The sequence below is a fragment of the Anopheles nili genome, chromosome 3 (genome assembly GCF_943737925.1).
Source record: "Anopheles nili chromosome 3, idAnoNiliSN_F5_01, whole genome shotgun sequence".
In the NCBI taxonomy this organism is placed as follows: Eukaryota; Metazoa; Arthropoda; class Insecta; order Diptera; family Culicidae; genus Anopheles; species Anopheles nili.
Genome location: NC_071292.1, coordinates 43,807,632 through 43,835,406, shown reverse-complemented (window position 1 = coordinate 43,835,406; position 27,775 = coordinate 43,807,632). Strand labels below are relative to the sequence as shown.

General features: G+C 47.6%; 2 protein-coding genes across 2 annotated transcripts in view; both read left to right on the top strand.

Moving 5' to 3' along the window:
* LOC128727216 (ankyrin repeat domain-containing protein SOWAHB) overlaps positions 1–24,913 on the top strand; it is an 86,017-nt gene extending 61,104 nt beyond the window's left edge. Inside the window, exons 6-12 of the mRNA XM_053821102.1 lie at positions 6,687–6,776; positions 6,927–6,932; positions 14,306–14,378; positions 16,387–16,476; positions 24,178–24,204; positions 24,272–24,474; positions 24,552–24,913. Of these exons, the coding sequence (XP_053677077.1) occupies positions 6,687–6,776; positions 6,927–6,932; positions 14,306–14,378; positions 16,387–16,476; positions 24,178–24,204; positions 24,272–24,474; positions 24,552–24,791 (729 nt within the window). The 3' untranslated portion in view covers positions 24,792–24,913. The remainder of the gene's footprint in view (positions 1–6,686; positions 6,777–6,926; positions 6,933–14,305; positions 14,379–16,386; positions 16,477–24,177; positions 24,205–24,271; positions 24,475–24,551) is intronic.
* An 831-nt stretch (positions 24,914–25,744) lies between these two features.
* LOC128722663 (kelch domain-containing protein 4) lies at positions 25,745–27,775 on the top strand. Its single transcript, XM_053816340.1, has 3 exons — positions 25,745–25,926; positions 26,009–27,302; positions 27,374–27,775. Exons 1-3 carry the CDS (start codon positions 25,813–25,815, stop codon positions 27,562–27,564), a joined length of 1,599 nt encoding a protein of 532 aa, XP_053672315.1. The 5' UTR covers positions 25,745–25,812; the 3' UTR covers positions 27,565–27,775.

Sequence of the window (27,775 nt, the reverse complement as noted above, 5' to 3'; positions counted from 1 at the left end):
TACCGCACTGATAATAAATTGCTTGTAGATACAAATTTTGATAAAATGGGAGCATAATTTCGGCCTCGCTGCTCGCGCAATGCGCTACCACGGCACGATACAATTCACATTTCCTTCTCTTTTTTCTTGGGGGGCTTTTTTTTGTTGCGTTACCTGACACAACTCAAGATCGTTTACGCGGTCGAAACACTCGCACGGCTGCACGCTTGCCCGCAAACGAAATGCAGAAAAGCGCGCGCGCGCGTAATGTGAGTAGGATCGTGGGGCGGAAGCAAACAAAAGCTTGACAGAAGGAGCAACGAAAAAAAAAAGGTGGATAAACCCTCGGCGAAGAACGTGGCTTTTTGGCGTACTTCATTCCCAAAATAAGGTAGCCACTGATACGGTTGATAATGCCTTATTGGCAGTGTTTTTCCTTCGCTTCTTCGCTTCGCCAGCAGAGCTCCAGCAAAGCTCCTGTGAGTTGCATCCTCGAAATGGCAGGAATGTGATTCACTTCACGTACGCGGTGTATGTGTATTAGCGCTTTCCAGTAAAGGACATAAAATGCTCTTCCCGGTCCGTCGCCATGCCGCTTGCTTCGGTGAAAGAAATGTACTCCTTTGCATAGTGAGCAATCTTCACTAGCGCGAAGGTTTTGGAAATCGATTATCTTTAAATCCCCAAACCCCCTCGCGGGTCACCTGTGTGACTGCGGCACTCGAAGTGATGCATTTAGCGGCAGAATGCTTATCCACCATAATTTTTACGGGGCAATTTTCGTCTCATTTTCTCCCGCAAATGGAGTCAAATAAATAACCACGGGTACGGCGAAAATGTCGCGACTCGACCGCGACGATCGCCCAGCGGTCCAGTATATGTCCTCTTGCGGGCTCAGCGACACAAAAGAAATATTTCCCGCGTCCTTCGAACCATCCGGGCCATGGGGTCGGCTTTTGAGGTCCTCCCGCAACCACCGCGATACGTGGAATCTTCCGTTCGGGGTGCTTTTTCGGAACGAAACATAAGAAGGGAGAAAAAAAAATAAAAACCAACCCCCTTTTTTCCGCGCACGTATTTGGAATATTTGCCACACAAACGCGTTGAAAAGTTATGTTTTGCTGGGAATATTTAAAATTGTGTCCTGCTTCTGTGAAAAAATAAAATAAATAAATAACAAATGCGTCGCGCCACCGCCATCACCGCCGGAACCATGTCCCAGAACGCGTTTGGGTCGCGCTTCGTGGGTCGCAATTTAGCCGCACACCTCTTCTCGAGAGTGCAACGCTAAAAAGCTTCTGCCAAGGAGCGTCGAAAGCGTTAAAATAAAAAAAAAACCCCCTTTATGGGGTTCATCTGCGCTGGCGGGGTAAACAATGACATTTCGATCGTTATTCCTTTTGCTTGCGCGAAACGATCCCCTCACACGTTAACGGCGAAAATAAAACACCCCCAGGCGGTGTTTGATCCTCAAGCGGATCGAATATCATCCGGTTGGCTCGTTCGGGAACTGTGTTGCAATCGTCCGCCAGCCGCCCCATTAATGCGATTGTAGTCGAGGTGTTGGAAAGGCCGTATCAAATACAGCTCGGTCGGGTTGGAAAGCAACGCAATGTGCGCCGCCTTTTTGACCGAAAGCCAGGTCGTTTCGTTCAAGAAGGAATGGTACCTTTTTTTCGTGATGATGGCCATTTTGAAGCTTCAATTTCGCGTGTAATTGATTGCACGAAAATGCGTGGCATTGTGCGAACGAAGTTGTTCGATCGCGGCAGATCTAATCACCACGGTAGCCGCCATCCAGCTTCATTCGATCGTCACTTTCGCGCATAATGCGTCTTCTGCGTTGAACTAAATAAGCCATCAACCAGTACCGGTGCTCTCCGACCGTCGATCCGGGCCGCGATCCACATCAACCGAAGAAAAAGCTCAGCCGAAATGGCAAAAACACGTGTATTCGTTATTCGAATAGTGACAAGATCTCATGCTTCTCGCATGTAGACTTCACTGATGCAAAGGGCAAAACTTACAACAAACAAATTGATTTCGAAAACCATTCACATCACACGGGGCAGGCACGCATCCTTTGCGCGCGGTTCACGTGAGTTGAAAGGATGCAACAACAAAAAAAAAGCGAAAAGAAAAGTAGCACCACCACGTTACACGATGCCGCCAATGCCGACGATGTTTTGCCCAAAAATTCGACGAGTCGCGCTTTTTCCCCCCTGGCACCGTGGATAGGAAACCAATGTCGGTGGGAAAACGACACCATCCGCTGGTCCACCAACACCACCACCGCCCTGATGGCCCCCCATTTGCCACCGTTTGCAATTTGAATACAAAATCCTGATAGCATCTCTTGGCGCATCTTCCGACGAACATGGTACCGCCAATGTCGCCACCGTAGCTCGCTGGCTGGCACCGGTAGGAGATGTCGCATTCGGTGCTTCTTTATCTACTCCAGTTTCGAAGTAGGCTTTGCTTGAAGTACCCGTGTTGCTAGGGTTTCCCGGCCTGGCGTTGGCAACATAATCCCCTGAGCTCTAAGCTCGCCTGCTTTGGGATCGCCATCGAGATTGAGACAACAATACACGACGCGGAACAGATTTTTCGCTAATAAACATAAATTATGTCTTCGGCGGAGAGAGCAAAAAAAATAACGTTTTTATTCAAACCCGCCCAAAAATGATGGTGCCGCCGCCAGCGTTTTTGCCCGCCTTTTTCGACAATATGTTATCATTTGTTGTAATATTAATTTTTGTACAAATCACCATTTTACGGTTTCAACCTCGTGCCGTATATCAACGCAATCGACATGCGGTGTTTTGAAGCCGTCTGTTCTGTGCAGGAAGGGACACATTTCCTTCACGTGTGTGAGTGATCGTACGGAACTCAGATTATCGGTGGTTTCGTTGACATTTAAAAGCATTCCAATTGACTGGTTTTTGTTGGTTTAACTTGAAACACAAAGCCTGCAGCTTCAAGAAAAATATGACTGATAGCTTGAAAACATCTAAAAGGATCCTTCTTATTGAGGGTTAGAATTTTCCATATTGGTTTGTGAACATTTTCTTCGAAAGGTTTTTCCAGCTACAACTTTGTTGCATTTACTCAAAGTTCTGCGAGGACTCCAGACATTCCCGCTAGCCTTATTAACGCAGCGCTTTCTAGTTTGCTTGTTTGTAATATTTGCGATAACATCCTACTTGGTGCCTCCACAACGGCACAACGGCATATATCCTTGCCAAAGTCGAGATAATTCGAAATGATCGCGGGCATGTGAAACGCACCGAAGCAACCACCAACGTTGATTCGGTGTGCAGTTGCACGAGCTTTTGTTTTTCGCTTGCCTTTTTTTCCCCTTCGGTTTGTTTGCTTTCCATTGGTCCATCGGTGGTGTCCCAGTCGTCTGTGTCCTTCGGCCCTTTGGCAGAAATCGGCCCTTCCCATGAGCTGAGGGCGTTGTGGGCAAACTGTTACTTGCGGCAATGGTGCTAGCCGACGCCACTACTGTTGCACGCTGCTGGCGCCATCGTATCGTGTAACTGCAATTTCAATTGCAAAATTTTGCTACCTCTTCCCACTCTTTCTCACTCTCTCTCTCTCTCACACACACACACACATGCCCAGCGCACCTCTGGCGCCCCCGCAGAGCGCAAGTTCGTTGATGGGAATCGCAAAAATCGGATGAGACAGTCGACAATGCAAAGGCGCATTCCTGATGTCGCCAGCAGCTTCTGGTGGCCCGGTGGCCTGAAGGTGGTTGGCGCAATTCTGCACAAAACCCAACCCGTTGTCGTTGGTCCAGTTAGCCGGCTCGATGCGGCCTGATTGCCGCACGGTTTCGAGGAGCAGGGCTGTTAATGTTGGATAATCGTGGATCAACGGTCAGAGATGAATAACGTTTTGTCCCCACGCGGAAAGCGAGTCGCGAGTCGAGACCACCTTCTCCGTTGAGGTGAATCCGTCGCAGCATAATGGAGCCATGCTTTGGCGACCGCAGGCTGGCCGAGGTACTTCGAGCGTTTCTTAGACCCTTCCGTGAGTGCAACATAAATCATACGGAGGCAGTCGGACGGTTCGTCCGCCGTACGCGTTGCCTCTAAATATTTGTCCCGAAAATGTTCCAATTTCTCGCAAGTGAAACAAAAAAACGGGTTAAGTACGGGATCTGTAACGAGTCTGTACCACCTCTTGGTTGGCCGGTGCGAGAGAGCATAAATATTTTTCACTCCGTCCGGTGGAATGGACGCCAGTCCTTTTTTTTTTTTTTTGCTTTTTATTAGCTCACAAAACCCCGCAAATCCACTTCGCTTATGCGTGTCAGCCAGGGACGCGCGGATTCACGTGGTCACGCTTTTCGTATGTACGCTGGTGGCATTTGTTTTCTGCCCTTCGTATCCACCTCGCGGGCAAGAGAAGACGCGGGTTTTGCGAGAGAGAGAGAGAGTGAAGGCCAACCGAAGAACCGTGCCACGGATGCCAGAAGCAACCCTACAAAACTCCATCCCTTTTGGGCTGAGGCCTGTTGGGGCGTGTATGATCGCGAAAGGATAGCACGCAAAGCGAAGCTATTTAACATTTTATATGTGCCCTGGAAGTGATTTTTATCGCGTCCCATAATTGCCGTCATTATTGTTGTTATTGCTGGCGACGCTGGCGACGCTGGCGTTGTGGTTTTGCTGCGCTGTTGTGCACACGAGACGACGTACCTTTGCTCTCGGTTTCGCGTTCGCTGGCAGTTCTGAGCATGGACATTCGAAGCATGGTGCCACCAGGCGAAAGGGAAATACCACGAACCGTAGGCATGACGTTCTAATTTCACGTTAATTCTTTGATTTCAGATTGGCTAATGAAATTTTATTTAACCATCACACTTATGAACGCCCGGCAAAAGCCACCATTTCATTCCCGTGGAAGCGTTGTATTACTTATCATTCAGCCGGTTGCATTACGAGTCACAGAGCACTATTTTAATGGGTTACACAAATGCTCCAGTGCATTTTAAATGCCCATGCGTTCGCTTTTCCCAATTGTGCATCCATCTCACGCTGGCCATCGTCATGACTAAATTAAATGTCGTGAGCGATCGTTACGTGAGCCCCCCGAAATGTGTTTAAAATCGTGATAAAAAATGTGACTCTCCGATCGTGGCATTCGTGCTTTTTTTTTTCTTCAATCATGAAGCAACCCGTTGTGCGTGTGGCGCATATTGAGACAATTAACGTGCGTTTATCGATTTTAACGCTACGTGTGCCGTAAAGGTTTGTCCAGCGTTTGTTCATTCTTTTCTTGTGAGAGCATTGAAACAATAGTTAAATGTTTAGCGCACCTCATTCGAACAATGCACAGAAATAAATCAAACCTTTGAAAGGTGTTTCTTCATCCTTAAATCGTTCGTTCCACTCCTGATCTAATTGTGCGGAGACCTTTAGATAATGCAACGCTTCCAAATCGCCACCTGTAGCCGGCTGGTTTGTTCGGCAGAAGAGAAAACAAAAATAAACGCCAAATGAAATATGCTACCGAATACCGGAATTTGCACGCCACCGGCCATTTACGAGCTGTGAGTGGTACGTAATTGCTGCCAAAATAAACGAGTATTTCCGCTAATGTCGATAATTTATGCCGCCCAACGGAGCTGCATCTGCGGCACCCGGTTCGGTGTTGCCAAAAGGCATTCCTTCGCATCGATCCCTTTCCGGGGGGGGTTTAGGTTTTGATGGAAAGGCGCAGCTTAGAAATTTGAAGTTAAGCCAAACGAAAAAAAAAACCTCTCCTCGATACACACCTGTCGATAACGCGAGAACTTCCGATCTGCTTGCTTCGGTCAGTCGCGGCCTTGGGCCACGCGCTTTTTTCGATTCTCATTTCTGCTGCGCACGCCCTAGAATGCTCTAGTTTAGGTGCACATTTTGAGGGTTTTTGCTGTGAAAGATTTATGACACCCGGGCACGCTAGCGCTCGCGAACCAGTGCCGAAACATGTGCTAAAAACCCCGTTGATTGATACTTGATAAAAGCAAGCTTTTAAAACGGTGCGCGTTCTGTTGCTGGTCGTTTGGGTTTGAAAAATGCTCACCAAAAAAAAAAAGCACACACCCAGCAATCTGCCACGAAAGCCCACATCACGATCGGACTTGGGTTATTTCGACCCAAAACGTTTTCACAGTACATGTGTTTCCGGTGTACAAACAAGTGTAACCATAATTGGTGTTTGGTAAATATGCGAATTTATAATCTCACACGTTTGAAGAAACCGCCACCCAGTTCTGGTGCACTCGAGAGTTAGCACGAAAGAGCCTCCATGCACGCACCTTAGGATAATTTCATCACCGTACCGGTGATCTTATACATTTTAATGACTCAGAACCACTCTACCATTGCTATCGGAATCGTTCCATACCGAGTGGTGTGGGTAGCCATCAACAGGATGGTCGTTTATCTGGAGCGCGTGATAGAGCAATCACGATCACGCAGTTGTTGTCTGAGTGAATCAGAGATCCTATCTAGATTGAAAAAAAAACTAGGTGCACAGTTCTCTTCTGCTGATTGCGTTGCTATCTGTAATTAATCTCTTTCGCGAGTTTCACACAATCTTTATTTTTATTCAGTACTTTTTTTTTACTTCCTTCAAGAGCAACGCGCATATTTAAACTCTATATTGAATGGCTTTTTCTTTTATCTGGCTCTGATTGTCTGATTTTATAGACGGCACTGCATTGGGCAGCAAAGCACGGAAACGAGGACGTAGTAAAACTGGTGGCCGGTAAATTGAAAGCAGATGTCAACGCGCGAACGGTAAGTATAGAGCGTATTACGGTAGCCTGTAGCATCGATGTAGCGCGCACGAGTTTTTCTAATGTAACACCATGTTTCGTTTTTTTTTGTTTGTTTCTACACGCTCCCTGCTGCGATGGACGATGGACCTGTCCCGGGGATTCGCTACAGAACGGGGTAAGTGTGTGTGCATCCAAAAATCGTTCCCCAAAAACCTAACGAGATCGCGCGCCGAGGCGGGCGGTTGTATTTAAATTTTGATTGCCGTTTGGCTGCGGCTAAACAACGTGATAATCTAGCCCCTTGTGATCAGGGAGCAACGAGCAATTATGTTATGCTTAAAATCAAAACAGCTTCGGGTCCTTCCTTTTTGCCACCGCACTGGCCTCGACATGCTATGCCAGAAGCCCAGCCATAAAAAGCGACAAATAAAAGCTGCGGTAGAGCCGACCGTTAATTTGCCATCCCGCTCGAGATGCGCGCGGATATCAGGAGAACCATCAGGGAATTCTTTTTTCGTTTGATAAAATTCGAAAGTTCGAAACCCACCAAGGGAGATTGAAAGGTCTGTGGAGGTGAGAAGAACACGAACCAGCAATCTATCGCCGGGTTAGGGTTTGGTTTTCTCCTGTTGTCTCTTGTTGCTGCTGTTTTCAAACATCTGCTTGAAGGAGTGACAGTTCCGAGTCCGGGAATGCTCCTCCTAGAGCGCGCTAATTAGTTTTTATAATTTCATTAACGGAACTGTATAAAAGACATTTGCTTTAATTAGTCGAACGCTGCCCGAAATATCGCTTTCTAGCCAGCTTCATGGGTTACGAACGAATAGGAAACATCCTCGATAAACAGCGATCGCTTCAAATAGAGCAGGTTTGCGCCTACTATCGGGCACGCGGGTCCCGACGTCTCGGTTGTGGACTCTCGGGCGGAAAAAAAGGGATGTGTTTTTTTTTTCGTCTTTTTCAAAGTTCGAAGTGAAGCCACAGAGATAAGGGCAACAAAAAAGCCGATGCCGCCGCCGCTGGCTCGTAGTACCTCCGCGATCGGTGCGGCGGTGTTGATTTTTAGGTTTTATTCTCTTGTCAAATCACGAACACATTTGATATGCGGACGGGGAGAGATCCTCTGGGTACGATAACGAACGCCTGATGAACTGGTCCGGCCCCCGGGGGAACGGCGGATTGAGACCGCGCCAGGAAATCAAAACTTCATTCATCAATCCGCCTACCGTTTGCTGGCCGTATCGGGGCGAGGAGGCTATCGGGTTTATTTATTTCCCTACGACGTAGGTTAATGATAAATCCTTCCGTGGGCTTTAGCCTGCCAACGATCGACACGAACACGAACCGTGGCCCCGTGGTTGGTGGGCTGGTTGGTTGGTTGGTATTTCTTTTTATACCTGTGAGCGACGATCGAAACAAAGTATGATAAATTTGTCCACCAAACGAAACGAATGCACGGACCATTTTAGTGGAGGGTTTTTTTGTTGTAACAATCAATCAACCCATTTGTGTGCAGTTTTTAAGTATACAAATTACAGAAAATTTGTCGTTGCTTTTTTACTATTTTCTATTACAACTCTTTTTTTGGTTGGTTTTTGAATAATCAATAGGCCTTTTTTGATATCTGACTGTTTAGACATGATGAAGCTGTTTTAATGGTTTACTTAGGCCAAATTTGTCATTTAATAAAATTGTACACTCCCATGCTGATGCTAGAAATTACTCTCCAAACATTAATCTACCACACACACGCTCCGGAAACACAGGCTAATGAACCCGAATCGATGCTTTCGGTGTGGCTAAAAAGAGCAATAACTTTGTAATGTTTCACACATAAATGTAGTGCGCTAAATAAATGGATTCGCGTCTCTCTCGCGCTATTGTTCGCTGCTAGCCGCGCCGGTATTCATTGCCGCAACATCTTGCGCACCTTTTTCGGTCCCGGTCGGGTAAAAAATGCACTTCCGAGAGCGTAAAACGCGCGGTAATACTTCTTCGCAGATGGTACCGTCGCGCGTGCCCAGGCAAACAGCCCAGGGAAAAAAAGGGGCCCCGTTTTTCCAGAATGTGCCCTAGGCGCCACCACACAAGCACCACTCGCCGGCATCATCGCATCATCTTAATTGTTTATGTGGGACTAATTTGAATGGCTGTGAAAAATTATGCATGCATATTAATATACTTTTCTTTACGGCCCTTCTACCACCGATCCATAACGACGCGGCATCGGTTCCGAGCTCGACACGATGTTACACTAATAATTTGCCAGCCAACTTGCCTGTTTGCGCTAGAAAAAGGGGGTAACCAATCGCTTTCAAAGACCGAAACACACACGGACGCGTAATATGCATGCATGTTTGCAACTCTCCTTGTTCTGTTGCACGCTTAAGCATCGGCAGGAGTACATAGTATCACACATTCTAGCGTTCCCGGCCGGTATCTTTCGGTCAGTATCGCGAACCGCGTGACCTTCGAATATGCATTTTTGCCTGTTTATATGCAACGGCTTTAAACACGTACGACAAACCGCGGTAATGCATGCAGCCAGGGTCTTATAAACGATTGTTTACGTACTTACGCGGTTTGCGAACGACCTGACGCGGAGCCGATCGACGATTTGGTGTAATGGTCAGGATCGTTCGCATAATGCTACTTTCTTTGCCACGGCAAATAGTGCACGGTGGCGGTGGCGATCTTCATCATCATCCCGCCGGAGTAGCCGAAGCGCGCAGGACAGATGGAATTAAAAACTAATTTGTTGAATAAAATTGTTTAATTATTTCCTCGACCAGGAATCTCAATTTAACCATTCCTTCCGCCACCGATCGGCGAACGTTTTTTTTTCTTTCTTTCTTTGCCCTTAGCGCTGGGTGCTGCGGCTGACCGAAGCTACCACCGAAGCCGTACCGATCGCGGTTGTTGGTGGAAAAATCGTGACCAAACATTTCACTATCTATCTGATAGCGAAGGTTTATGGCTGGGTAGTGTATTGGCGACGATCCTGCACCACCATCGTGCCCAGTGTTTTTGCATAGTACAGTGCAGTTTTCTGCCTCTCGCGATTCTCCTTTACGTTTAAACACAAAAAAGAAAAACATCTGCATAAAAAACGATCGTGTCGGATGGAGTGGGGAGAGAAATAAATATAAACGTGCAAAAAGGGCGAGGAAAGTGATCGTGGTAGCTGGCGCTACTTGAAGGTTTTTGCAGGACGGTAAAAGCGAGAAGAAGAAAAAAAAAACGATCATCAACCACCCTCAGGGCAGGTTGTTTATTTTTCGATATTCTTCTTGAGCCATATATATTTTTTTTTCGTTCCGCGAGAGAGGACAATTTTATTTTATTCCCATCCTTAAGGGACGTCCTCTTCCTAATGGCTACCGGCAGCAGCATGCGATCGACGGTGGAATGTCCGCACGCCCAACGGAATGTATCACTCTGGTGTGTTTCGCGTCGTGGTCGGCAAAAAAGTGCATTGGTGGCGTACTATTTTACCTACCACAAAGTTTCATAACTGCAACGGAGCGTGTGCACGATTTTTTTTTCTTTTGTCACCGGTCTTTCATAACGTCGAAAAAAAGAATGCGCCCACCGAACCGGGGGGGCGAGTTCTGCTCTTTGTTGGTTTACATTTTACAAGATTACCACACACGAGCAAAACAAGCCCTCCCAGGTATGTACCGTACGACTTGGGGTGAGTTTGAAAAAAAAAACCCCGTGGGCCGCTTCGAGTTTCGAGTGACTCTTCCCGGCAACCAGTTCCCAGTTGTGTGTCATCACACGCAAGGACAATCCGGGGAAAATTAAAACGTCCCACAATCCGCGGGCTAGTTGTGGATATTTTTTCCGATTTTCTGTACCGCGAGTGAAGCGAATGAAATGTGGCGTCAATTGGAGCGAACGAATTTCGGTTGTCCCTTGTCGCAGGGATGCGTTCATTTGTTCCTATTATAACAACTTTTAAAGTTCTGGAGTGCGTTTTTACTTCCCAAAAGTATAACCCGAACATTTGACGGTTTGTTTCGAAACACCAAACTCCAACATATCACACAGTAAAAGTTTCGTTTTGGCAATTAATTTAAAACGCATGTTAACCTTCGTAAACAGCTCGATCGATCAATCCAACACTTCCAGCGCATGGTAAATGTTTTCAATTACTACGAAGCAAACACACCCGGGTACAAATTACGCCACTCGGTAAACGATGACAATTTTATAAAACATCGTTCCTGCTCGTGGCATCTCGTCTAGCTTTCTCCGGTGTTGTTTGCTGAGCAAACCAATCTGTCCCTTCAGAAACACGCACACAAACACACGGGCACACACGGGCATGGAAAGCAAACAATCTGGGTGCAATCGAAAACCGGCTGGTTGGAGAGCTTTTCCTTCCATCAATAGGCAACCTGGTTTACGATTCCAACTCATCAAAGGCCCAATGTCGAGGAAGCGAGGAGCTTTTTGATTGGAAAATTTCATTTCCCATTTCCCATCACTGTCGCCAGCGTGTGTCCCAGTCGTAGGTGTGTGTGTGTGTGTGTGTGTGTGTGTGTGTGTGTGTGTGTGTGTGTGTGTGTGTGTGTGCCACAGTGCAATGCAAATAGTGTTGCGGGTGAGACATACATAAAATATTTCATTTATTATAACCGACTGTGGGAGAGGCAGAATCCTCCTTTTGATTCGTCTTGCGCGCGTCCTGCGAAGGGTTTTTCCGGGGGTGGGTTCGAACGAAAGGATTGCACCAGCCCGGGAACGGAATCTTCATGTAAATCTACGGTTAGATGAATTTGTTTGCCCACAGCCATCATCACGGGCTGGTGCCGTTGTTGGCACAAGGAGGCCAGCCCAGTGTGACAGGATCACTTGCACACGATAGTTTGCACTAGTGGTTCAGGAGCAAAAGGTGTGGGTGCTGTTTGGGTGAAAGTGTTAGGTCAAATCAAAAAGACCAAAACGGGAAGCCCCGGGTGTGGCCGAGATGGAGCTGGAAAGCGGGAAAGCGGACACACAAACATGTCTGCTGATGAAAACGGTTCGTGGAAAAGGTGAGACAAAAGTCCTGTGTGCATGTCTTCGCTGGCGCATGCCTTCGGTGGATGCGGCGGAAGGAACGCGAGAAACGGAAGGAAACATTCGAAAAGCGATTCAATTGATGTTGGAGTTTATTTATTTATGTTTGAATGTGCTGCGGCTGCGGCTACGGTACGGTTGCGTTTGTGACGCTTGCCGGTTGATGGGGAGCGAGAGAATGTGTTTTTGGATGAATGCAAATACGCAAGCATCCTTCCCCCTTGGAAGCAGTGTCGTCCTTTTCGAGCACCATCCGATGAGTATCATTCGATCGGATAGCAAAAAGCCGACCATCCTCATCTTAGAATGACGACCAAGACCATTTCCGTCTCATTCCGTTGGCCTCACGGGCGAAGACACACACATCGTTTTCTATTTTCTTCCCGAATGCTAGTCCTGGATTGGATGCGAATGGCAAATTGTCGGAGACGCGCGCGGTTTCCTGCTTGGTGTGTGTGTGTGTTTTTTGAAGCGAGAATCGGCATTTCCGTTTGCGTCCCGAACCGATGATGGGTTTAGATTGCTGTGAACACATGAAACCTGGTGTATTATGTATGGTATCGGCTTTCCGCAATCTCCGCCAGCGAACGAACGGCTGAAACAAGCGAGTGACACGGCCGGGTTCGCAATCGATTTGAAATTTAAGATTTCATTATAATTTAACCCAAGACATTGCCGCTAATTGCTGTACAATGTTGGTTGTATCATTTTTCATTCCAAGTGTCCGGTGCGACGCGTTGATGGTGGTTTGCATTTTCACAAAACCTAGCCTTTTGTCCGACTGCGATGGCGGTCTGGGATGGAAAACTGGTCGTTGGCTTGACGTTCTTTTACAGAACGCCGCAGGAAAAACGATGCACGCGCAAAGCAACGCACCCAGCGACAAGGAAAAATAAATAATACACCTCGAAAGTAGTGGAAATAAATTGCCAGCATGTTTTCACACCAGATTAGCTTCGCAATATGTCTTATTGAAAATCGGTTCAATCCCTCCATCCGGTCGGGGACCGATGGTCGTGAAATCAATAACTCGCGCCTCCCAAACGCCGCAACACATGATCGAGACACACGCGCATCCGATGCCGCGGAAAAATTGAACGAAATTTCCCCCGGAACGGGTGAAGCATCAACCAAACGGAGCAGAAGAGAAGAAGAAGAAAAAAAAAGCAGGACCCACCGGAATCCCGACATCCCGTTCGACTGGCCGCGCGCCGTATGCAATAATGCTCGCACTTTTGCCGTGTGAAAATGTGTTTTTATTCCCCGCTGCTGTGTTCCCTCTCTCTGTTTTTTTCCACCATCGAACGGCACACGTTGATTGGAACAAGGATTGCGCTTGCCGGGCCGAATATCCTTTCCGGTTTGCCGTTCGCGCACCCAACACACTCACACCCCTTCGGGCGCTTTAAAGTTTTTAATTTCGCCCAAAACGGCAGCAGCCAATCTTCGGTCACCCAGCCGTCACCGAACACAGGGGCACCCGTGATGGCCGCGTTTGAATTAAAATAAAATATTGAAGAAGAGAGTAAAAAAAAAATTACATATATAACGGAAGGGACAGGCGCGCGCACACGTTGCACCCGAGAAGGGTTAGACAGTTGGGACGGAAATATAAAGCGAGCAGCGCGCGAACAACGGCTGGGTTGGGTTGGAACAAAATAAAAAAAGACCTGATCAGTTCCGCTTATCAAAGGATACGTGACAACATTATAAACATTTGATGCATATGTTGATGTTTACAGCGTACGCGAAGCGGCAACAAACGCGCGGTGTATTGAATTTTTGCGTTCGTTCGAAAGGTGGCCTATTTGTGGCGATTTTTTTATTGCTTTATTTTAATACCTTCCCAGTGGCTTCCCATCACGAGAGCTTTTTTTTTTGCTGGCCCGTACCATCCGCCTATTTACTGTCGATGCAGGCGAACGATAAAACCGAAACCGAAAGAAGCGTGAGCCATGTTTGTGAACTTGGCGCTCATTGCAAATGCATCAGATCGGCAGGGAATTCATCGGGCGCGTTTGCGTGTATTGGCCATGGTGAAGCTTTTTTTTTTGTTGTTGGTTCTTTCGGATCTCCCGAAGCGTGCTTTCCGGTGGCATAATAATGACGTTTTTCACAGCACACTTTGCTGCGGGCCACAACAAACGGTGACAGGCTGGGAAATTCATCGTCCAACTTCTGTCATCTGTCAGTCAAATGTATGAATGCCTCCAGAGCCTACTGCCACCTCTTTTATCACGGTTCTTTTTGGGTTTGGGCGTGCCAGGCCCGGAATGGTGGCAATTTCAAGCTTAATCTTTAAAGTGTCACCCCACTCTAACCCTCTGGCAATCTCGCGTCGGGAGTTTTTCACGGCTATCGGATTGTGTGGAACGAATCAGTTACGCAACCGGAGGGATGCGCTGAGTGGTGTAACTTCAATTTGCTTCTAATTATGTGGTTCTGATGCTGTGTCGTTTTTTTTTTCTTCTCTCTTTCCAGGGCTACACGGCGCTGCACATTGCCACACAGTTCGGGCGGAATGACATTTTTGAACTTTTATGCAACGTTTACAGTAAGTATCGTCATAATAATTTATCTACAATCGGGGATCGGGGGCCTGTAGATTCCCATGATTTTTAGGCTAAATTCAATCAATTAAGATTAGATTAAATTCACTTCCAAAAGGAACAAACGAAGTCCCTCTTACATGATTATTGCAGGAAATTTTATCCAATTCCGTACACTACAAACGCTCCATTGTGAACAATTGTGGTTTCTCTTATTCACATTCTTGAAGAAGTTCTCAAGTATTCATCCAAGCTGATTAAGTTATTCAAACACTATCATCTCCATTGAGAAATCCGTGCTCTTTTGAAGCATAAAACAGGTATCCCTCCGGCGGCATGTGGAAAAGCACGAAAGTGAGAGTGATCTATAAATCATTCATCCCTCTGACAGCCACACGCAACTTGTTTGATCGCAATGTGCACCTTTTTTTTCCTTTGCGAGTCCTCGATCGGCTTGTGAATGGGACACGCTTTGAAGCTACGAAATGCGTCAGACCGCTGTCGTGACACCGGATCGTCCAAAAATCCGATCAGAAGCTGATCATCAAGCTGGTGCCGAAAAAAATACCTAATCTCAACCCGTTCTAGCAGCCATTTAAAGTGTGCTGGAGCGAAAAGAACCCCTTTTCCAACTGAAGGATCGTGAGTGGGATCGATTGAAAAATCCGCCCGTGTCTTTTCGTTGCCGCCTAGCGGTCAGTTTAGAGTCGGCTCGATTGCCTGTGCGGCAGTAGTAGAAATGTCCCCAAAAAAGCCACCCTCGCGCACCAAAAACAACCCCCGTTCCAGGGGTAGAGGTTTCACCAAATTACGAAATCGTGCGGACGTGCACACACCCAATTTCTTCCCCATGTCGTTTGTCACGCCGGCTTTCATCACTCACTCGAAGTCGGTAGGACCCCGCGGCAGACGGCCAAAAATCAAAACCCACCCTCCAGCCGACAGGCAGACAGACAAGCTGAGACCCGGCTAGAGCAGCGAATCCCTCAACGTTAAAGGTTACGCGAGCGCGCGTGTGATAAGGAAAATAAATTGATCGATAACTTTTGATTGACAGACGATAACACCAAACCTCGCACACAAATTGTGCCTTCCCAATGCTGGGGGTGGCTCACAACCTGCCTGACGGTGTTTTCTTTTTTTTTTATTCCCCCTTCGACGCCTTTCCATGGTTCGGGTCCGAGAAGCCGCATCATTAGTCGCGACTCCCAAGAGGGTGGCGAATGACCAAAGGAGGCGAAGAACAACAGTCGCGCGGGAAAAGTGTCTAATCGATCGCTAACCAACGTGTGGTTCGTGGGGAAGAGACAGACAGCTTTGACAGATCGCGTCGGTGTCGCGGCCACTTCGCGGATCCAACCGTACTCTAATTAAGCGTTGAGCCCGAAATTTATCATCGATAGATATTATCGGTCCTCGCGCGTACGCAACAAACGGGAAAGCGAATAACCCATTATCTGCTGAAAATCTCCACTCTCTCGCAAGCAAACAAAACCACAAAAGTGGAAAGAAAGAGAGACCTCCCCACGGACGGATTTTTGGGAACGGCGCTTGAAACCGAAACGCGAGCCCGCGTGATGATGCGATTCCGGACAATGTTTTGTTGGCTGCACGATGGTTAATTATTTTTGGCTTAGGTGATGAATTAATTAGTGCCAATGGAGACGGATTTGTCAGCTTCATTTCAAACGTCAACTGTTTAGGTCACATTTTAGCGGACCAGCACTGCGACCGAAGGCTGTTCATTTTGTTTTTTTTTTTTCCAGCGGTTGCGGGTTATAATGTCCGTGTGTTCTCATTTATATTCTCACCATTGCTGGAGGGTTATAATTTTGCAGCGATTCGAAAAAGATTGTAATGCGATTGTCGTGATTTTTCTGGCATTTTTTTACAACTTGCAACCTAATAAAGGTCGCCAAAGAACGATAACATGCGGCTAGCATAAATGACTTCATCTCCAGATTGTGCGCTGATTGTTTTCTCTCTCTCTCTCTCTCTCGCTAATTTTCACAGAAGCCGATCGTGACCTGCTCGATTGGAGCGGCAAAAAGGCGCTGGAATACCAGAAGCAGATGACGAGCGTATCCGCCTCGACGTACAGCAGTGAGTATGAACGCAAAGTCTCTAAGCATGAGAAATTCTTCACCCTTCCGTCGAAGACGCTTTCACCCTTAACCCGGGGTGGAACGTTTATGCGCCGAAAGCGCCGCCAGCGTCCATCAACGACAGATCCCACGTCCCTGCAGGTGTTTGTGGACAATTTCCACAGTTCACCGGTGGCCATCCGCACCACTGCGGATAATAATAACAATCGTAACTCCGTCAAACCCCGACCGGACTCTAGTGCCAGTGGTGGTGGTGGTGGTGTTCTTTCGCTTCCGGTAAATTCGCCATCCTCGAGCCCATCGCTGGATCGGCGAAATCGCTCACACCAGAGCTTCTTCCGGAAGAAGCGAAACGCCACCAATCGAGTTTAAACCACCTGGATTGTAAACGTAGTTCGCTTCTAACCAGTACTGTAGTTGGCTTGTTGTTTTCTTTGGCGATTTTAATTCTATAATATTTCAATTTTAATTTAATTTGCGTAGTGCATTTTTAGCCCGGAAATGTCGGTGCCATGGAGTGCAATAATCCCTGCATGCTCGGTCTGTTCCCCTTCATTTATTCTTCTATTTTTCCCGTTGTATTTATCTATAGAAATAAAAGTATTAATTGCATGCCCAAGCTCTTGCTTTCTTTTTTGGTTATGTTATTTTTCATCATTCTCGCATCTATTCGATCGGTTCCTTAGCATACCTTTTTGTTTTTACTCTCACTTCCGTTTGACTATACCTTCTGTTATTATTTCATTCATCCTGCTCACGTTCGCTTTAGCGCTTCATTTGTGGCCGCATTCTCACACGTCCATTCGAGCCTCTTACCCATGGTTGGTTTGCTTCTTAAATGATAATAAAATTGTGATTTCATCTTGTTTTTCCTAGCCCTGCTCTATTGCTCCCCAGCCAGATGGATCCCTGTTTTCCACTGCATGCACCGTTGCATGTCCGATGCATCGACGCATGTGCATTCGGCAATGGGGGGGCTTATCATTTTTTAATTAAAATCGTTACCAAACTCAAACCCACCGGACCGCACGGAAGAAACGGGCCGAACGCGCGGAATAAAAGCTGCACAATTAATTGCATTCTAGCGTTTGAAGCGGCCATACTGCTGCTGGTGTTCGAACCAGCAAAAACGAGGGTGTGCAATCATTATCAGAAGGGTATAGATGGGTCTGCAACGGAGCAGCAACAATGGTTTTTTCTTTCTTTATTTACGTATTTTTTTTTCATATCCCCACACCGACCATCGTGCCAAGAAATGACCAATGAAAAAGCCACTTAAAACATGCATACTTAATGCAGCTGCTTTATCGGGATGATAACGTTCTCGCAAACAATCTTTTGCCCCCCCCCCCCCCGTGCATCTTGCTTGCACACTCCTGCATAAATGAAATTTTACGTCGTATGAAAACGCGAGCCCATTTTCGCAATTTGTTATCCCGGCTACCGTGGGGAGGGAGGAAAAACCCCATCGCTCTCTCACGTCGTTATTCTCAATTACCAGGGGTGGTTTCCGGACCAGTGGCTTTAACTGGCGATTTCGGTAACTACTTAATCGTGCCCCGCCCGTTAACTCGATTAAGCATTTCTCCTTTCCTTGTCGGTGGAAAATCGAACGCGTTCGTCATCCTTTCTCGCTTGTTTCGTGCTCACGGGGAAAAAAAAACCATTCATCGCGTCACAAATTCCCACAATTCACACAATTAAACGCTGCCATTCCTTTGTGAGTGCCTTATCGCGTGCACTTTAGCTAGTAAGTGTATTTCTCCCTCGCAGCCTGTCTGCCTGTCTGCCAACAATAGCACACATGTCGCCATCCACGGGATTGTAGTCCCTGCAGCCCATAAACCCGGTTGCATTACACGGTCTAATCCGCCGATATTGGCCGTTACGGTGGCAGCCAGGATGAGAGAGAGAGAGAAAGAGAGAGAGAAAAAATAACAACACTGTATCCTTCCGAAAGGAGCCTCGGTAATGTTTAATTAAAATTCATACGCCTCTCTATTTTCTCTCTCTTATTTGCATTCTAATCACCCCATCACGAACGGAACGATCTCCACACGCGGCCGCCTTATCATCCTTATTGCGGACCTTCTTCTTCTTCTTCTTCTTCGGGATCCTCTCACCTGGCGTGCTTTTCACGCGTGTGTGTACTCGCGGGCACGCGTATTACGGCGTTTTCGGCTCACGGACGCGTGTAATCCTTCCGCGACCGTAAACACGACCCCCGGTGGAAAATGCCCAATCGGGAAACGATCATAAAACCCGTCTCGGCTCACTCGGGGACGCTGGCTCGGTGTGGTGTGGAAAATACTAATAATCTTGCGTACGCGCACATATAAACCCACCACCCCACGGAAACTGGCAGAAATTCAAGCCATGCGGTTACAGCCCGTTAACAGTGGTTTTTCCACCTGGCACGCCCTATCGTCGTCCTGGAGGCAAGTGTTTGATCCCGTTTGTTTCTCTAATCATTTTGCTCTGTGTGTCTGTGTTTGCTTCTCACCCGCACGCGACGGCTGTTCTGTGGGTTGGCATGCGTTTTTTTTTTGTTTGCAAATATTTTTACAATGTTCCTTTCGTGTGCCCGTGTTGTGTAGTTAACCAGCACGAATTACGCTAGCCAAAAAAAAAACAAGAACGCTTTCCCTTTTTCCTTTCGCAGTGTTAGACGCAGAATTAAAATCCTTCTTGAACGAGGAAGGAACGTGTTTTGTTTTTCTTTAGTTACGCTTTTTCTAGATTAAATTTTGTCCCCCTTTTTTATTAGCCAACATTTGTATGCAAAGTGTGTGTTAACCATTTGGGGGGGGTTTTAATATAAAGCCGAGCTCAAACTTCTTCTGTTCGTTCAATCAATGCCACAAAACACGGTGACTTAATCCTTCATATTTAATATGCGACCTTTTGCTTAACCGATGCAATTAATAGTGCAACACCTTCCGCATATCCTGATCGCTGATCTTCGCGCGTACAGAAACAACGCAGAAGCCTTGAATGTTTATTCATCGTCCCCAAAAATGCCGTTTTACACCTTGTGACAGTAATGGTATGCGCGTCAGCGTGCGGTCTTGATTAAATTCAGTAATTGGCCCCCACCATGATCGCCATCGCGAGCTCGATCACCGACTCGGCTGTATTTGCAACAAGCTGCGGTGTCGCAAAAATTTGCAACCCCAATTACACGAACAATGCGTGCCATTTTCGCGCTCTTCCGCGTGTCGTACCAGCGCTGTAACAAAACGCGTAGTCAAATTGTACACACCAAGCAACATTGCAACGCGCCACATGTCCGGGTTTCCGTTAATCACCGGCAAAGTGAAGTTATCTTCGCCGCGGGTCCGCGAAAGGTGCACATCAACCTGGTCATAATGATAGCGAGCATAGGACCAACAAAAAAAAGGCCAACCTAGAGATCGAACATCCTCGCTCCTGACCACCGGGTGTTCCGCTTATCGTGGTTTTTCCTCCGTCACCAAGATCGTGGCAGCTTGCGACTTTCTCTCTCTCCTTAATTGATTGACAGTTGTGTCACCGGCTGGGATCGAGGACGACATTCCCTAGCCAAAAGGGCAGCCGTCTTATCATGCAGCCATGCAGTTCCTCAATCGCCACAATCATCGATCATCGGACTCGTCAGCTGGTCGAGGTGCGCGTGCTGATGCCTAAATTATATGAACCCATATCCCCATATTATCAATTTACTGCGGTCCGGTAGTGATCGGGCCAGCTCGCTTTTTTTAACACACACGGCATGAAGTAATCCTCCACCTCTCGAAATGGTAATTTGTTTACGGCTGTGAGGATGTGCAAATGGGACGGCCGATGAATGAACTGAACGCGCGCACCCCAAGAGGACACCGATATCCTGGGCAGGCTTTCCTTCGTTCGCTTTTATCGCTTCGTTTTGGCTTCGCTCGCTCGCTGTTATCGCGCCCCTTTCGTTACGGGCAAAACGTTATCATCAACAGGGAGAGAGCGAGAGAGAGAGATCCTCAATTGGTCGGTGGTTGAGCAACCGTTAAAACCGTGAATTGTCGATGATGGCAATTTACGGGCCTCGAAATAAGGCTCCGAAACGCAAATATACGCGACGACGCAGGCACGTAACGGCGCATGTGTATGTAAATGGGTCGCCAATGTGTCCTTTTTGCGAAGGGAACCATTCCCAAGCCCAATTATACGAGCTCCCGAGCCCCCGAGCCCGATGCAAGTCTGTTGCCGGCCTCGGGTTGGGAGGAAGGTTTTGTTGGGACGCTGCCCCTTAGGGCAGCTGACCTTCCCTTTCGCCCGTGTGCAATTAATGTTTTTCCGGTTCGCTTGAACAAAAAAAAACGAAGCCCTCTCGAGAGCGCGGGAATGCATATTTCTCGCAAACAGCAAAGTTCATGTTGACGACGCAAAAACACTTAACCACCACACTTAGCGAGAGAGACCGCATGAAGGGAACAGCAGCAGGAGCAGCAGCAGCATGTCTTAATTTCTAGTTATGTTTCCCTTCTTTTTTTGCTGCCTCTGCCAGCCAGAGCTCATTCGGTTTGTTGGAATCCTCCCAGCACAACTCTGATAGTGGAGCAAACTGGGCCATAGGAAAGAAAAAAAAGCTCAACCACTGAGAACGGTAATTTTATGCTCAATTGGATTTGGAGCAGAAGCAGAGCCCTGTTTTATCGATGGCACGATCGATGGCCACGGTTCACGCTGCAATTGCTGCGATGATCGATCTGGATGTCGATCCGGCCTGGGTGCACGATAATGGGGCACGTGCAGAAATTACACGCCAATAAAAAAAAACGTACATATCTCCACATCTGTTCCCCCGGCACAGGTAGATTATCTTCTAGCGCGCCCGGGGTCGAACGCGTGAAATTGCTCGTGTTTGATCGATGAACGAGTGAGTGTAAACGCAGTGTTAACTAAGGGAGTCGATGGTGTTATGGATCTCCTGCGGGAAGTGGAGCAATCGTAAAACAATCATACCCAGCATGCCGTGGATGAACGTTTCCATGACAACGCTGCTGTCAAGATTCGACCAGTGAGGCTGATGGCGCTTTATCGATCGCAAAAGAAGCACTAACGGCAGGAGCAGCGGTAACAAGGATACACGTGCTTGAAACTGAGCCGTAGAAGGCTTCCAACACCGTGTCCGGGGCTAATGGATGATGTGCCAGATCTCGGGGCAAATTTGCAAGTGTAAACTCATGTCCAGCGTGTCACGAGGACGTTGCGATCAAAGCAATGCACTTCAGGTGCCTGCGTTTGTGTGTGTGTGTGTATGTGTGAGAAAAAGAAGGTGCTTGCTCGAATCGTTCTGCATGTGGGCTATTTCGCGTTTATCAGTGCCTTATCATGAGCTCAGATCTGCAAAAGCGCTTAATGGAGTTGAAGTGGCAAAAAAAACACCACGGAAGTCAACACCAATGAGGGGTTTTTTGTGGCCAAAGAACGCGCCAGAATGGTTCTCCGTGGTGGGGAGCATTTCTTGGCCTTAGCTCGGAAAAACAAAAGGCAAAAACACCCCCGAGAATGCACTCCATTTGCCGTGTGTATGTGTTTGTCGGTCACGGATAAGCCGTCTTGAATGTTGGACAAATTGTAACATTTGTAGTCGTTTACAAAAAAAATACAACCCCCTCCCCCCCACCAAACACACTCTCTCACCATGCAAAAACAATAGTAAAACCACAAACACAACAAAACACGACCGAAGGTAATGCACTCTCTCTCACACACACAAAAAACGCCACCCAGCGAACCGAATGCAACGCGGCCACCCTCCAGACGGGGATTTTTTTTAATTTGTTGCATTTCAAATCGCGCAGCAAAAGATTGACATCGTTTGCAAGAAGAAGGCGAAAAAATCGACCACAAGAAGCGTGCCGAGCGGGGCAGGGATTTGGCTTCCTTCGCCATAAGCTTTTTCCTTATTTTTTGCTCGGTTTTTTTTTCGCTCTCTCTCTCTCTCTCTCGTGGCCGCCCCATCGCGCGTTATAATCCCCAAACGAACAACTGCGCGCACGAGACAACGTGCAGGCGTTTCGCTTACACGCAGAGCGGCCATCTTGAGGTTTTTTTGCCACCCCAACTAACTATGGAAGGAGTTGTTGGAGGAGAAAGCCCTGGTCCGAAGAGAAGGGAGGAGGGTTATTAATAAGTAGATTAAAAGCTCGGATAAAAGCCCGGTACACACTGATTCGCACACACATACACACCCCTACCCCGCGTTTGGGGCGGGTTTTTCTTTCTACCCCCACGAGGGTGGCCACCCCCGTTGTCAGTTGGGTGGGGGAGATATGAGGGAAGGTGGATTTTAATCCGCGTGCGCGTGCGCGTGTGTGTGACGTCCCACCCCGCCCGTGGAATTGATTTTACATTGCTTTTTTTCATGCTCTCTCTCTCTCTCTCTCTCTCCCTCGCTCTCATTCGGTTGGGCTTTAAAGCGACGTTTTCCCGTCCCAGCAGCGAGAAGGAGATAAAAGGATAAAAGATCAGCTCGTTCTCCTCGCGAGAGGGCGTGCGATAAGCGAAGGAGCCAGATAAGTGGGCACGAAAGGGCCAGTTTCACACACACACAAAATCGGGTGTACGGATATCGCTAAGGTGGATAAGAGCATTTTTTTATGTCTGTTCGCTCGCCGCCACAATGTCTCGTGAGGTGTGAAACGCTCTGCATGCTGCTGGATAAGGACACACACACACACGCACACCCCCGCATTGAGGGATGCATTTGTAAACCCCTTTTCTTTTGCCCAGCCTGAATCGAGCACCAGTTGGCAGCTAATCTTGCCAACAAATGGGGTCCGTGCGATACACGCGAATTTACGATTCAATTTCAAGCAAAACGGACGGCGCTCAGCACGGAACAGTAGTCAAATGAAGGTAAAATGACAAGTCTGTTGTCGCAAGCGGGGTGTATAAAGCCTTATTCCGATGATTGCTGTAAGGACACCAGGCCAACATGCAGAAGTAGCTCCTTCAAGTCAAGGAATCATATAGGACTGTTTAGGAAGCTCGTTTAGAGAATAATTTCGTGATAAAACCTCCATAAATTGAAAGCTGATGGTGATCGTGATCGTGAGATCGATCACTTAAAACTGTATCGTTTTAATATCCAACTCAATTGGCCAACAAAATGAACTAGTGTCAGCTTATTTTCTTCTAAATGCCTCGCATAATTAACTCTCTGAGAGCCTGACGTGAACGATCTATCTTAATGTTGTATTCATTTTGTGAAGATTTAATAGTAAGATATGATATAGTATCGCTTGACAACTTTTCTTCCCCATTTGTCGATTAATTATTGATACCCATTTCTAGACTCGTAATATTCTTGGCATGACTATTTCATCGTTTGCATCTATACATTACATTTTTCATCTATAACATCTTCTTATCATAATGATAGCGAAAGGTATTTTACACTCGATTAATCTGCCTCAAAGACTAGAATTTTGAATTAACAAAAGCTTGCATTTAGTTTAAGGGCTTCGTTTGGAAGACGTTTCTCTCGTTTGACTAAAGTATCCTTCCGCTTAAGATCTTCTGCTCTACTTCGTCACGTAACTCGTAGTTAGCACCTTCTCCAATCGCTTCTGCATGCTCGAGCGTGTGGTTAACGTTTTGCTTCCTCGCTTTGCTCAACCCAACCAAACCAAACCAGTGTTATGTTCATTTTCATTCTCCTCTCTTTGGTGCAACGCAGAAATCAAGGCACGGAAAAAGCACTCAGGTAAGTGATCTTGTCCTAAAAGGTGAAAGAAGTTCGCCCGCTTAAACTTCCGCCTACGTTCGTTTAGAAAAAGACTCCGGCTTCCTGAGGATTGGCTCGCTGAACGTGCGGGTGAAGAAAACCACCGAAGCCTTCAGCAACTTTTTGGGAGTCGGCACCAACCAGACGCGCTTGCCCCCAACCGTGATTAGAAACAGCGCTCCACCCGATGCGGCGACGCTTTTCATCGACAAACTGCACAAATCCTGGGGCTCGGCAGACAACATTCAGGTGCGTTCCGGAAGGACCCCTTTTTGAAGCATTCCCGCGTTCGTCCTTAATCGCGTTCGACTCCTTCATTTCAGCAGCCAGAGGATTCGGCCATGCCACCACCAAAGTTTGGTGCGGTGAAGAAACGACGTCAAAAGCGTGACATCGAGTTCGATCCTAACAGCGATCACTTCAGCCAGAGCGTACCAACGACACCGAGTCAGGTGCGAGCACCGGTGGGACCGTTGTCGGAAAATCCTGATGGTGAATCGATGGGTGATTCCGATTCCGACACGGCTTGCGGGTTCGATTCCAACTGGCGACCGACGTACATTTAAGCGCTTCGATGCACTTCCCGCTCACGCGTACATTAACGATGAAATGTATGCGTGCGTGCGTGTGAAGGGTGAATTTTTCATCTGCACTACGCTCTGCTTACAGATAGCTTTTTTTGTATGTGTTAAATTGTTTCCGCAATAAACGTGAACTATATGCAAACTAACAAGGTGTTCTTCGATACAGTGTATGCAAACTCTTGTATTATAAGATTTGTGTGTCTTATGTTCCAAAGGACTTTTGCACTCCCATGTGCCACAGCGTTTCGATGCTCGTTGAGCCCATTTATTTGTACCAAAATAGCAAAAATATGCTTAAATCCCAATTGAATATAAGCAACTGCAAATTGCTCGACTATTATTCATGATATTGCAGCAATTCTATCACTAAGATCATGTAAAAAACCTCCGACTTTAGGCTGGTGAATGATTCTTCTAAGCGATTACAGCGCCACCTGCTGGAAATATGGCGCAGCGGATTGTTTTGCTTAAGGTGCGCTTACACGTGTTTGTTTCGTAGAATGTTTGTTATCAACAACGATTAAAACGGGTAAGCACCGTTTTCAATTCTATAACTTTATTTTTAAATAAAAGGCAACAACTTGTTATAAATAACTGAATCAGTATTCCGTATTTACACCAATCGTGCGTTTGACGTATGCGAAACTGTGTAAACAAAACCAATCCCCATCTGTGGCGGGTGTCACGTCAAGCGCACATGTGGGTATGCGCGCGGGTTTGTTTTGATCGGCATTCAAAGTGGCAAAGATATAAGCTTATTTCGATATAAAGCATCCCAGTTAATCCCTCTCGTGAGCTTCCTCGTGCATTTCGGCACCTGTCCTTTACACGGGCTGCCTTGGTTTAGTGGAAAAAACAAACACAAAAAGGCCACGGAATCGCTGGGCGAACGATAAACACGTGAAAGAAAGAAGTAGAAGCAGTCAAAAAAAACACGTTGCCCGGTGTATTGTGACTGAGCCAACCCAAAAACCCACGTTCGATTGATTCCACCCCTCGCACGATGGGCCGCAAGGATAAAAACAAAAAGAAAGGCAAAGGTGCCGAAAAGACGTCCATGAAAACGGACAAAAAGCTGGTGGCCAAGCAGAAGCGGCTGCTCGCCAAGCTGGGTGAGGTAAGTATCGATTGTTCGAAACCGACCAAGTGGAGCCGGTTACGATTCTAAGGAACTAACATTTCACCGCCGCCTAACACAGGAGGACATCGAAAACATCGTCGCCAAGTACGAAACGAAGGACACCCGATCGTCGGATCTGACGGAAATCGTGTGTCCACCGCCAACGGCCCGGGTAAACGTGGGCATCTGCGCCCATCCGGCGGATCGGGACGAAATCTTCCTGCACGGGGGCGAGTTCTTTAACGGCCAATCGACCACCATCTACGGTGACTTCTACTCGTACAGTCCGGCCAAGAACGAATGGAAAACACTGAAATCATCCATCTGTCCGGCGCCACGCAGCGGCCATCAGATGGTATCCGTCGCGACGGACGGTGGTCAAATTTGGCTGTTCGGGGGCGAGTACGCGTCACCCTCACAGCTTCAGTTCTACCACTACCGCGATCTGTGGGTGTACCGGATGGCGCAGAAACAGTGGGAGAAGCTGAACGCACCGAACGGACCGAGTGCCCGGAGTGGCCACCGGATGGTTGCCACGAGGAAAAAGTTGTTCGTGTTCGGTGGGTTTCACGATAACAACGCTTCGTACCGGTACTTTAACGATTTGTACGCGTTCTCGCTGGAAAGCTACACCTGGACGAAGGTGGAACCGGCTGGGGTGGCTCCACCGGCTCGCTCCGGATGCTGTATGGTAGCGAACGCGGACGGGAAGATTCTCATCTGGGGTGGTTATTCGAAGGCGACCGTCAAGAAGGAAGTCGATCGTGGGACAACGCACACGGACATGGTTGCGCTTGTGGCCGATAAAGCGGATAGCAAAAGCACCACCGGTCAGCAGACGTACAAGTGGACGAGTGTTAAAGCGAATGGGAAAAAGCCAGCACCACGAAGCGGAATGGCTGTCGCGTTGGCTCCGAACGGGAAAGCGTACGCACTTGGTGGTGTAATGGACACGGAGGAGGACGAAGAGGACGTCCGGGGGTTGTTTAGTAACGAGCTGCACGCGCTCGATACGGCCAGTTGTTCCTGGCGAAAGCTTGAACTGGCGGCGAAGACTCGCAAGAATGCCGGAAAGGCCTCGAATGACGGAGTGAAGATGCAGGACGAACCGAAAAATGATCCTCCCACGGCTGATGCTAAAGTCGTCTCGGATGATGGCGTTTTCACGATGACAGTGGGAGGAAGTGGAACCGTGAGTGCGAAAGGAGCGACCAAAACCGCTGACTCAGCTGACGGCGAGGTGCTTGACCTTGGTGGTCCTTCGCCGAGGATGAACGCTGCGACGGTCGTGTGTAAAGGACACCTGTACGTTTACGGAGGTTTGTTCGAGTCCGGCTCAAGACAATTCACCCTCAGCGACCTGTATTCTCTCGGTAAGAGATCACTTCACAGCAATGGCAGGCCAATTTTATGTTAATCTTTTGCTTTGTTACATCGTCGATAGATCTACACAAGCTGGACGTTTGGAAGACCCTCATTGCAAACAGCTTAAACTCCAGCGAATGGCTCGGCTCGGATAGCGAAGGTGATTCATCAGACGATGATGACGATGACGACGACGACGATGATGAGGAAGATGACGACAGTTCGAATGATGATAGCGATGAAGATTCCTCCGAGATGGACACGGAGTAAAACTCCGGGTAGGGGAGCGGGACAGTCTCTCCGATAACCACATAAACCTTAATGTGAATAAATGTTCCGTCTGCTTGCATTTCACGAAGAGTTTAGTTGAAGAGCAATATCTTAGGGGTTTATTCACTGCGCAACGAGGAAATTGTGGCGCCTCTTAGGAGCGAAACATACATTACTCTGCTACTTTGTCGAGATTATCCACCGCCCGCAC